Source organism: Chenopodium album, chromosome 20 (genome assembly GCF_948465745.1).
Source record: "Chenopodium album chromosome 20, dcCheAlbu1.1, whole genome shotgun sequence".
Classification (NCBI taxonomy): domain Eukaryota; kingdom Viridiplantae; phylum Streptophyta; class Magnoliopsida; order Caryophyllales; family Amaranthaceae; genus Chenopodium; species Chenopodium album.
In genome coordinates this window covers 37,854,734-37,866,423 of record NC_137853.1, presented here as the reverse complement: position 1 = coordinate 37,866,423, position 11,690 = coordinate 37,854,734, and the positions used below count along the sequence as shown (strand labels likewise).

General features: G+C 34.8%; 2 protein-coding genes and 1 long non-coding RNA gene across 4 annotated transcripts; 2 read left to right on the top strand and 1 right to left on the bottom strand.

Moving 5' to 3' along the window:
- The first annotated feature begins 47 nt into the window (after positions 1–47).
- LOC145597511 (arginine-specific demethylase JMJ20-like) lies at positions 48–4,474 on the top strand. Of its 2 annotated transcripts, XM_081653698.1 has the most exons (9): positions 48–184; positions 271–450; positions 1,284–1,443; positions 1,556–1,673; positions 2,398–2,467; positions 2,556–2,636; positions 3,016–3,072; positions 3,157–3,268; positions 3,566–4,474. In XM_081653698.1, the coding sequence occupies exons 2-9, from the start codon at positions 289–291 to the stop codon at positions 4,042–4,044; spliced, it is 1,239 nt and encodes a 412-aa protein (XP_081509824.1). In that variant the 5' UTR covers positions 48–184; positions 271–288; the 3' UTR covers positions 4,045–4,474. The 2 variants fall into 2 exon arrangements, with proteins under 2 accessions (XP_081509824.1, XP_081509825.1); XM_081653699.1 differs by lacking the exon at positions 48–184 and having other exon boundaries at positions 313–450; positions 1,556–1,686.
- A 2,546-nt stretch (positions 4,475–7,020) lies between these two features.
- On the top strand, positions 7,021–7,709 carry LOC145597510 (uncharacterized). The gene is made up of 2 exons (XR_014103365.1): positions 7,021–7,161; positions 7,307–7,709. It is a non-coding gene; the product is annotated as an uncharacterized LOC145597510 (long non-coding RNA).
- Positions 7,527–10,813, bottom strand: LOC145597509 (protein neprosin-like). The gene is made up of 7 exons (XM_081653697.1): positions 10,277–10,813; positions 10,088–10,174; positions 9,778–9,990; positions 9,403–9,567; positions 9,243–9,296; positions 8,996–9,142; positions 7,527–8,108 (listed from the first exon to the last, which is right to left on the bottom strand). The coding sequence occupies exons 1-7, from the start codon at positions 10,469–10,471 to the stop codon at positions 7,731–7,733; spliced, it is 1,239 nt and encodes a 412-aa protein (XP_081509823.1). The 5' UTR covers positions 10,472–10,813; the 3' UTR covers positions 7,527–7,730.
- Between the last annotated feature and the right edge of the window lie 877 nt (positions 10,814–11,690).

The following is an 11,690-nucleotide window of genomic DNA, read 5'->3' as shown; positions in this document are numbered from 1 at the left end:
CATTGAAATAAAGCTGAACGAATCTGGCTTGTGTGGCAGTGTGGTAGGGCCGTAGGGTGCGTGGTCAGACCGATGGATGGCTGGAATTCTCCGTCCGATCAGCTTATAAGTTGAAACAGAAAGCCTGTTGGCTGTTGCATTTAACATCAGGAGATTTGACCTGTATTTCCTGCTTATGTAGAATGTGTGTGCCGTGATGTACTATAGTTGGCCAAAATCAAGTTGCTACTTTATGGCATTTTACATTGTCTAGTGATGCATGATATGCAGGTTGCAGACTGTTATAGCATGGAATTTACCGATCAAAGAAGAGAAGAAATGTCTGTTTCAGAGTTCATTAAATACTGGGTTGCACTAAATGGAAATAACAGGGAGGTTCATCACAATGTTTCCACTGATGGCTGCAGTGATAAGTCCTTTTTATATTTAAAAGACTGGCACTTTGTTAAGGTATAAGCTGAAATCAGGCCCTTATGCTTTCTGTCATTTAGTTTATGGCTCTTCTGTTCTCTATCTTTTTGTTCATAAAAGTAAGTCTGATTTCTATTTTGGATGGCGAAAGGAGAATGTTTCTTAAGTGAGAAGCTCCATGTGGGACATTCTAACATATTTATTGAGAAACTTAATTTTGTAATGTAGATTTTTTTAATAAATCTTATTCTTGCACACAAATTGTTGATACGGCTTTGTAGGAGGCAGTTGTGCACTGCTACAGATTTTGCTTATTTTGTTTGTGTTTGTGGAAGGCTCTTCTATAGTTCTATGTATGATGTACATTTACTTTTCTTGTCATTCAAGAGTGTGACACAATGTGGTGCTTCCATTCTAGGTAATGGAGGGAACACCTGGTTGCAATGAAGCATAAGTTTTGAAGTCTTTACCTTAAATTTTCTAGAAGGCCAATGACCATTAGCTAGATTGTTGGTGAAATAAATTCTACGAATGACAATAATATGTGGTATATATGCTCTTTTATCGTTACTTTAATTCATTATCTTTCTGATTGTTCCTAAATGCTGCTGTAAGAGTTTTGATTGGGGGATAACCTGCCATTCTTAAAGACACATGTAATTCTTAATGTTGGTCCAAAAAGATTGTTGTGCTAGTCTGCTACGTGAGGTATTTCATTATAAACAATTGGTGCACTTTAGTTCCACAAGTGAAAGCACTTTTTTTCATTATTATGTCCAACATGGTTGCTTATTTTATTATCATTTTGGTTTTCCAGACATAATGTGTAGTGATTTTGGCTGAAATCTCAATCTTGGTGATCTTGTTGGTAGGAATACCCTGAGTACAAGGCATATGAAACTCCGCTCTTTTTCAATGACGATTGGCTGAACTTGTACCTCGACCAGTATCGCATGCATGATGATCCTGACTATCAGGAGAGAAATGAAATTTGTTGCTCTGACTACCGTTTTGTGTACATGGGACCAAAAGGTTGGGGCTTCAGTGCAGTAACATCTATCTTGTAAGACAATATTTCTGTTTATTGTATGCTACTGACCAGCTCACAGGCTCATAACTACTGAGCTTGTTCCTCTTCATCTAGGTACATGGACACCACTGCATGCCGATGTTTTCAGGTCATACAGTTGGTCAGCAAATGTATGCGGGACAAAATTATGGCTTTTTCTACCTCCTGCTCAACGTCACCTTGTATTTGACAGGTATTCTTGCTAGGTAATGTTAAAGTAGGATATGTGAATATTAATAGATTGTTGGACTTTTATCGTGTAAAGGGAGTTATGAACCCATTTTAAGTCTTCCTTATAATAAGAGTAGCCTTAAGAGTAGCCTTATTATATGGTTTCACAGAAGACAGAATTTGTCTAGGGTTATCAAATGTGGGCATCTTTACCCCAAATTTTTGGAGAGGCTGTTCTGAGGCTTGCCCCTTAAATTCTACTTTGTAGTTCACAGTGAGATAGTCTTATAATCATATCTAGGCACCTCTGTTAGTCCTCTGAATCCTGTCTATGACAGATCGTGAAGCTATCTCTTTGAGTAGCTTTTTTAGGCAGAACTACTGACGCTTGCAAATTATTGAAAATTGGGAATTTTGTCAGTGTATGTCTTGCTTCATGAAAAAAATATTGTGAGAGTCCCTATTTATCTTCATTTGAATCACATATGAGAAATATAATCTATATTGTGCCTGACATGAGTTGTTTTTTTTTTTTGCATAATTTTCTTTTTCTGCATTGGATCCCAGTGGCATGAGATTTTCAATTAGTCATGTTATTACATTCTACATATACTTGGGGAAAAAAAAAGGGAGTTTTCAGAAGTTTATCTGCTTTATTTCTTTTGGTAAACGAATTTTATCTGCTTTATCTACTTCATCTGATCATACCTGCTGCTACTTGTTAATTTTTACTTCAATGAACGCAGGCATTTGAAAAGTTCTGTGTACAATATATTTGAGGATGTCAATCACTCAAAGTTCCCTGGTTTTAAGAAGGTAGTTTATATCTTGCTTGCTTGAGCTCCCCGGCAAATTTATGAACATTCTTTGGGCATGAATTTACTCTTTTGAACTTTCACCACAGGCTATCTGGTTAGAATGTACCCAATTAAAGAATGAAATAATATTTGTTCCCAGTGGATGGTACCATCAAGTGCATAATCTGGTATGAAAAAAATGGCGTGCTTTGTACAGTATTTTACTTTTCCATTTGTTTTGCTCCTTTGATGTACGTGCCTGTATTTAACTGTTGCTATTGCTATTGAATAATGTCATTAAAGATAATTATTTCTAGTCTATTGCTCTTGGAGCTGGCAAACACATTTATAATTGCAACTGATTGGTGTAGACATGATCTAATAGTGATTAATCTACAATCTTGATTCCTGATGATTTTAGCAAAAAAAAAAAAAAAAAAAAAAAAGAAAAAAAGAAAAGAAAAAAACACTTAGTTCCCTTCTAGATTTCTGATCCTCTTATCTATATTGTATTTGGGTTGCAACAATATCATTGATGGCAATTTATACTTTTTAGTTTTTTTCCAGGAAGATGCAATATCTATCAATCACAATTGGTTTAATGGTTATAATCTTGACTGGGTGGTAAGTAAATAGATGATACCTTCAGTTGATGATTAGCGGGAATTGAGAATGCCATGCAATTGATTTTGTGGTCGTCTTGTACAGTGGGATTTGCTTGAAGGGGACTACAATGAGGCTAAGGAGCTGATAGAGGATGTAAGGGACATATGTGATGATTTTGAGAGCCTCTGCCAGCGTAATCTTGCTGCTAATACAGGTACGCAATTCAGGAAGCTTTGAATCTATGACAATACAAGTATAGCACATATTTAAAACCGCATAGTGCAAGTCAAGCCCGATTATTTGAAGATTTTTGAAGTTGATCTGATTGACGGATATGACAGTGCTTGTTAGAATGTGGTGTTACCAGAAGACAACTATGGGCTATTTTTAGAGATCTTTCATCTGTTTTATGCTACTAGTGTAAATAATCTAAAGGGTGCCCATGTACTAATTATGTTTCATGACATTGGCTCCTTATACCCCTTCCTCATTTATTTTTTTCTTCATACAGGCATGAACTTCATTGATTTCTTCACCTTCATTGTACGCATGTCTGTTGCCAACTTGCTCCATCTTTCTAATCATGCTGAAGGTTGCAATAATGATTATACGCCTTCATGTTCGTGGGCTGAGCACACTATATCAAATCTGATGTCTATCAGGAGAGTTGCTTCAAGAATAGAATCCACATGTCTAACAGAAGACAAGCCAGCCCTGTTGGATATCCAGAAGATCTGGAGGGACCCTTCTTTTGTACAACTGTACTCTGCTCTGAACAGAACATTTGAAAAACTTCATGGTCAATGCAGTCATAAATATGAAGGTGAAGATGCCCTACAGAATGAGATCAAACATCATGAGTTCATCGTTGCAACTGGATCAGTTGTTTCAAATTCAAGAAGCCTTATCAGCTTAATTGACTGCAATCTAAAAGATTATAAACTTCTTTCGGATAAATTACTGGTTGATGAGCCAGAGAAGAAACATTAGCATCTTCATAGAATTTTTTACAACATTCATCTTGAGGTGATGTTGCAATGGAAATTGATTAACAGCATTGTTTCCAATGAAGATAACTCTAGGCTTGCTTAAGGTCTCCTATGTGTACATCTTGTCTTCTGTGGTAAATTAATCCTCTAGTTAGGCAATGCAAGGTATGTGCCTTACTGCCTTTAGCTGATAAACTGACTTGATACTAGCTACTGACTTGAAACTAGCTTGATGTATTGTTCTTCAATGCTTTTAGGTGGCTAGATCAAGGGACAAGTATGTGATTTTCTTGCTTTGTACATGTTGTTCTCTTTGTTAAGGCCTTGACGCTCTTGAGAAACAACGAATCTGTCACTCCTTTGTCCACTTGTCCAGCATGTTTGTTGTATTCTGGAATTTCCTATTAATGAAGCTTACCTATTTTTTTCCATATGCTGCCTGCTATAATTTTTGACATTTAACAATGTTACCTAGAATTCACACCTTTTAATGAGAATTTTTTCTGTTTAATTAGAATTTTTTTCACTATTTTGAGGCTACTTTTTCTGTTAAATGAGAAATTTTCAGTTTAATGAGAATTTTTTTCACTATTTCAAGTCTACTTTTAATGTCTTTCTATAGATAGTGAGATATTGTCTCACTCAATATTTACTCATGTATCTTAGATGTTTTGAGTGTAGATACACCCACGCAAATAGCTTCTATGGAAATAAACACGCTAGTGATAGCAATAAAAGGTTCGGAGAGGTTCAAAACTCAGATAGTAGATCGTAGTCATAATATCAGCACCTGGTTCGCTTTAAATTGCCTACTTACTATAGTCCTTCTTCCATCTAGCCTTTCTAAGAGTATGATCGAATTATGTTTTGTATTGTTATAGTAATTTGAGCACATATTTGACGCTTAAGGCTTTATTGGAGTACACTTGTTCATCTCTTTGGTCATATTGCAATAGTTAACTCAGACTATCTTGTGCAGAAGCAGTTTAGACTCTTGAAAGATGTATTTTCTATATATTGTCTTTTTGGAATGAATTATGTTCTCGAAACTTACACATGCAAGCCCATGGTGTGATTTACTTAAAAGTTTTTAAAAACTGAAATTGTTTGGTAATTGGTGCATATACCAGCTCTCAACTTCTCATTTTTGTCAACTTTGACCAATTGTTTTTAATTTCAATATCATAATAATTTAGTGTACCTAAAAATTATATTCTATGGATATATGCAAGCTTTTTAAATTTTTTTTATTTAGAAATGACTTATTACATTATATTTTGATAGATATTTTTAATATACAATGGTCAAAGTTACGAGGTTTGACCTCCATAAACAAATGTGACCTATGATTTGTGATAGAGATTTGAACTGAACTAATTAGAAGAGATAACTAGACTAATTGCAATTGAAAGCTATGGGAGATTTCTTTAATCTGAAACTGGGTATTCGGTTGCGAGCCCACTAAACCCTACTTATAAGAAGGTAGCACAGAGAAGAAATTACATAACTGCATTTTGCTAGAAAGATTATACCTGATGTATCTATTTATGTGACATTAATCTTTGTTTAATGGACTAATGATTGTGTAATGAATGCTATATTTGACAAGGTGTTAATGGATATGTGACATTCTTGGATTCTGTCCATTTCTTTATTTATTGAAGTTATGTGCAAATTACTCGTTCTGTATTTTGATGAATAGTTTTTTGGTCATAGCTGAGTTAGACATGATGTTCTAATTTCTTCTTCTTCTGCAGTGAGCACATGCTAAGATTGCTAACCCTTGTGTTGTGGTGATTATAGGTCAGTTTCTTACATTTTTTTTATGTTTCATGTTTTCCCTATTTCATGGACCTAGGTAAAACAATATCTTCTTGCATGTCTTTCATATTTTTGTCCCTTAATTAATCTTCTTGCCTCCTAACATTTGAAAATCTCCCTAAAATAGTTATTTCATATAAATAAAATAAAAAGGGATAGAAGGGACAAAACTGTTTCATCACAATTGTTTTTGTATGGTCAACTCCTTGCTAAGCTGACTACCTAAATCATCTATTTCCTCACATTCTAGTGATTTCGTTATTTCTAGCTCATATTTAGATTCTTGGAAGCTGTATTTTATTAAGATTAGAGCTCGGCTGTTGGATTTAAACTTGTTAAAAGTCATAGATGCACATGCATGCCCTTGTATTGTGTGAACTTCTTATCATCTTATGTAGAACTTTCCAATAGCTTGGTTTTTCCCGTACACTCGCAGACTTCAAAGAATCATGGGTTTCCTCAACTCTGTGGACTTAGGTAAATCCTGTGTTACTTGAATTCTAATATAAGTGTCCAACACTTTAACATGGATTAGTGTCAAAGTGTCAAATACAGCCATTTTATGATAATAACTTTGCATGATTTTGGTCTAAAATGAAGGGTTTCATACCTACATCAAGTATTGAGTTTCCAATACGGATACTTGGGGTAAAATGAGGAGTCAAAGTAACATAGGCGCAAATCTGATTTTGTTTGTAGTTTGATTGTACATGCATGGTTCACACTAAAATTTAATGTACTAATATACTATGCTGTATACTTGCAAGTTGGTAATTTATGCTGGATTTCTCCTTGATCTGTCATTTGGAAGAAATGCCGACTACCCTTTTCTTTTTGATATATTTTGTTGTTTTTTTTACTGTTTGTAATGCTTTGTCATATCCTATCTAGATAGTATTACTTCCTCCATCGGAAAATGACAGGCACGTATACTAGATAAGATGCTAGGGAAAAGGTGTCATGTTTATCAAAAGATATATAGATTATACTTAGATTTTTCAAATATAGTCACACTTCATAGAGTGGTGGAGTGAGGATAGGCATAAGATTACTTCATTATAGAATGATTCAATGAAATCATGGTGAATCCTTAAATTATAAAGGGTTGGGATAATGTGACAAACTGACAGTTAATTTCAAACAAAGTATACTTTATAAGAATGTGGAAATGAAACCGTACGATAGAGAGGGATTACTGGACTGCGCTCAATCTGATTTATTTGTACAAATATTTTTATGAGATACAAATTATCAATAAACCAGTAATAGCACTTAATATGTGATTTATTATTAACAGGTATTTGACATATCACATATGTAGCTTGTGTTCATTTCTTTATTCATTTGAGATTTGTCTATTGACAGTTGTACCTTATTTTATTCTTGATAGATCATATTTTTTTAGTCCTAATTGAACAAGGCCTGTTTTTCTTCTCCTGCAGCAGACACATGCTAACCCTTGTGTTAAGGAAATTTCAAGTCAGTTGCTCAGGCATTTGAAGTTTCATGTTTTCTCCCCATTTCACGGAACTAGGTAAGATCGATATCCTCGTGTACTTCCTTCTTGAATTGATCCCTGTCTTACTCTACCTATCTCCTAAGATTTAGCAAATTTTGTTGATTATAGCTAAGAAATGTTTCAGAACAATAGGAGGGACAACATTGGAAGTTTGAAACACAGCACAATGGACTATATTATCTATAAACAACTTGTATTTTCTTAGATATACAGTGGTTTCATTGAATAATCATTGTTGGAGAAGTAATAATCTACTAAGATATCAATACTATACCCTAAATTGAGTGAAGGCATGAGTAGGGGGGAAAAAAAAAAAACAATCAAAATCACAGTTCTCTATTTTTTCTTCAAGGACATCTTACATTTCTACCAGGTCCTCCATAATAGAAGTAATTACCCCATACATTATTTCTTCCTTGTCTTATATTGTAGCAATTAGGATGATCTGCCAGGAGTTGAAGATTTGACAAAGGGATCAAGTTATTATCCCAATCAACTAGTTGTAAATTACGAAAATATGCTGCCTTTGTGAACCCTTCATCTGCAAAATGGCCACTACCCATTTGAGTGGATGTATGGAAACCTGAGGATCTGCTATTAACAATTTCTCCTCCAAACTGAATCATGTTGGCATGCATCCTTAGGTGGCTAAACAAGAATGCCGGCCAGTACCCAACTAGTTGCCCTGATCCAAGTTCGAGCCACCAGTGTCCATGCTTAGGGTCCTGCATACAAATTTTCATCTTTAGATAGTTTTTTTACAATAGAAATGTATTTCGTCTGGAAATATAGCAACATGGTTTGGTCTTTATCTACTTCTTGTCATTGTGCAGTGTGTGCAGAGAATATGTAGTTGTGAAAACGACTCTGAAGATACATAGTTGTGAAAATGACACTGTACTTCTTCATGTACCTAGTATTTGTCATTTCCTAGGGAGTCTTGTCTTCTTATTCCCCTAATTTTCTAGGCCCTAATTGATTAAACAAGCAGTTCAAAGTTTAAACTTATAAAGTATATGATTGCCTTTGAGATAGGTAACTGTAGTCAATAGTTGACATACAATATACTGCATAAGCAAATTTTGACTAGAAGTGAATCCAATATTTCAATCAAATACTGTTAGCTGAAATACGATGATTTTGACTTCATCTTTTAGTAGTCGAAATCAGATCAAACTTATTGCCTAGACAGATGTGATCAATGTCTTCCTTGGTCAGCTAGTTTGTAGAAATGTGTGAATGTGAATGCTGCATGCTTCGTTGTTCCCCTCTATATTATTGAATTTGAAAATGAATCATAAATAAGTGAGATTTCTTCTTCAACTTAGGTTCTATATATGTGATTAAGGATTGATTTTTAGGAATTGAGTTGAAATATTTTAACTATCCTTTATCATGTAAACTTTTAATTCTCCATTGTGCCACTAGTAGGTAGTTAAAGGTACTATTATACGGAGTAATAAACAAGTATTAAGTAAACTTACTAATTTTAGAAAGTGGGTTATTATTATGGGTTGATTAAGAATAAAAAATGTAGCTTACTATTTAGAAACAGAGGAAATAATAATTTGAAAGTTGGGTGTTTTATTGAGACTAGAATAGTTAAACTTGCCTTCCAAACTGTGATACTGATGTCGAATTGTCTACCCTTGAAGGATGATCTTGGGGAGATAGCTGCTCCAATGGCGATCTTGGAGTTAGTCTGAACAAAGCCTGAACACAATAGGTTGTAGCATCCAGTGGCCTGGTATGCATCCGTCTGTACAGAAAAACAATCAAATGTGTTTGTATCAACCACTGTCATACATGATTGAATATACTGTGATTCAAAATGAAAAATAACAAAATAATGAACATACCGTCCAGTACGTGAAGAACCTAGGGTATTTATCACCATATAAGGCTGGATTTATCTGAGGAAAAAAGTATAAAATTGGATAAGTAATGTTGTCTATTTAGAAACCAAGTAATTTCTTTTTTAGTTGATAATATTGTAGAAAGTATATCTGATATACTTGCCTGCCAGCCTGCTTCTATGGTATTAAGGTCATTGCCAAATGAACCAGAGATGATCCATAGTTGAGACAGGCTAAACTCGTATGGATTAGTAACTTGAGGTGTCCAAACATTCATACTGGCTTTAGCACCATAAAACTGTTGTCCATTAACGAATGCCACCGCGTGCTGTGAAAAGAAAATCATGTGTTAGGCATCCGTACATGCTGATTTAAATCATAGCTTTCGAATGTGATCAATACCAATGTGCCATTGTTAAGAAGCAATGATTGCTTCATTGTTTTTTTAGCATGTGGTAAACAGTTTGCTTCTGCATTATTTTTACTCTGTTGATCTGTTTGTGTTTTGATTTTCAGAAAGTGTTGAACATTTTCTAACCTCATGACCACTACCATCCGAATCACGCCTCACTATTCTTCTAGGCTTTCTTCCAAATCTTCCATACTTACTAGCTCTCAAGATATCCTCTTCTGTAGTTCTTCTGATTGGTATAGTTCCATTTGGGCATGATTCACCAGATTCTGTCCATTGCTGAATGCTGTGTTCTACTTCATCAACTGAGTCAATACCCTTTGGCCTATCTGGTGGATCCTGTGGATGAAAATTCAATAAACACATCGTTACATATCATGAAACATGTAGTTAATTATTTCGCCTCAACCTTTTGATTGCTACAAATGTTCATTACCAGTGGCTTTTGTCCCTTGAGCTCAGGATGATCGAAAGCTGGTTGAAGATGAGATGGAACGCAGTCTATCAAATCACCATCAGAACTCTGTCATAAGAAAACAAATAAAATTTATGATTAAATTTTGAACATGCATGTATCCTAGTGTTTAGAGGCTGTTTACAATTTTGTGTACACAAAGGGGCATGCCTTAATAGTCTTGACAGCAGGTTTGTTGATTTTCTTGAGATGAGCTCTGATTCTTCTCAATTTCTGCAGCTCTTTTTCCGGCTCGAACGTTTGGTTGTTTGGCAACGAGAGCGCGGGGCTAAGAATGGAAGCGACAATGAGGAGGGAAACAACAAATTTGACAATAAATGAAGAACAACAACTTCTTGGAGCCATGTAGGTTAGAATTCTGAAGTCTAAATATCTGCTTTCTTTGTTTCTTTTGCTTGGAATAATTTGTGGGTTTTTTGTATGTATTACTCTTGTCTTCTATGATGAGCTAACACTAGAAGTCTGTTATTCTATGATTTTGTCCTTAAGAGGAAGGTTTTATTCTATTACTTCCAAAAACCAAACTTAGAGGCGTTCAAAGGAAGCAGGGGCTCGATCTTACTGCCTCACCATTTCCAATGATTTAGAAACCACAACACCCCCTCCCATTCTCTTAGGCACACAAACAGACAGCTAAGCTCCCTTTCTTTAATAGATTCCTGTGTCTTGGTTTTTGGTCTGACACACCCTTAAGTAAGGTCCCCCAATCTTATTTAAAGCAGACCATTTGGATACTTGTGTTTACTTAGTTTAACTTTACCCATAATGCGTTGACAGCTCCCAAAAAAGGTACTCCTTTTCTTAGTGTGTGTGCATGTGTATTTGTGTGTGAAATGAGAAAGGGTTATAACTTACCATGCTGTCAAAATAAAATTTTACCTACAACCCTATTATTATTCGGGTTTGAATGGTTCAGATGTACACGACTTTATCTTACCAGTAGCCTATATAGATTTGAGACTATAGTGTCTCTGTATTTGATAAAAGCAACATCTTTATTTAAAGTTATAATTATCAAATGAAGCTTAACCTGTACTCCATAGAATATTAGCTACTAGTATATACAATGTCCTCTTGGATTTAGTTGCAACATTGCTAGTTTAAATTATACTATCAACGTGAGCTAGAACTAATTCACGAAAAGAAGATGACCTAATTATCACACCAACTATTGGCTAACTAAATAAATTCTTTTGTCAGAAACTGGAGATAGAGTGGTCAAAATTTTGGTGATGATTTGTATCAATTTTTTTCTTTCCATAGTGCAGTAATTTGGAATTTTTGCTTCTTACTTTAAATAAAAACAATTTTTTTGCCTTAAATGGTGAATAATGCTGACTGCATTTTCCTTCCACTAACCTCACCTGTAAACCTGTAACCTGCTTTTTCCATCCTTGAACTTTATTATGTCCTGTGAAACTATAGTACCATTAAGATCATGATGTTGGTACCACATTGAAAGCTAGTGCTATACTGGTGGGGTTAAAAGCATGGCTTGAATTCTTGAAATTTCAAAAAATGGGCCATATTTTTTCAGATCATATCTAATAATAATGATTTAGAA

Excerpts from the sequence above, each read along its gene's own strand:
- LOC145597511 (XM_081653698.1), top strand. The coding sequence starts at position 289 with ATGGAATTTACCGATCAAAGAAGAGAAGAAATGTCTGTTTCAGAGTTC. Across the intron at positions 1,444-1,555 it reads TGTGTACATGGGACCAAAAG|GTACATGGACACCACTGCAT; the intron begins GTTGGGGCTTCA and ends CTCTTCATCTAG. Across the intron at positions 2,468-2,555 it reads AGTTCCCTGGTTTTAAGAAG|GCTATCTGGTTAGAATGTAC; the intron begins GTAGTTTATATC and ends CTTTCACCACAG.
- LOC145597509 (XM_081653697.1), bottom strand. The coding sequence starts at position 10,471 with ATGGCTCCAAGAAGTTGTTGTTCTTCATTTATTGTCAAATTTGTTGTT. Across the intron at positions 10,175-10,276 it reads CTGCTGTCAAGACTATTAAG|AGTTCTGATGGTGATTTGAT; the intron begins GCATGCCCCTTT and ends TTCTTATGACAG. Across the intron at positions 9,991-10,087 it reads TCAAGGGACAAAAGCCACTG|GATCCACCAGATAGGCCAAA; the intron begins GTAATGAACATT and ends TTTCATCCACAG.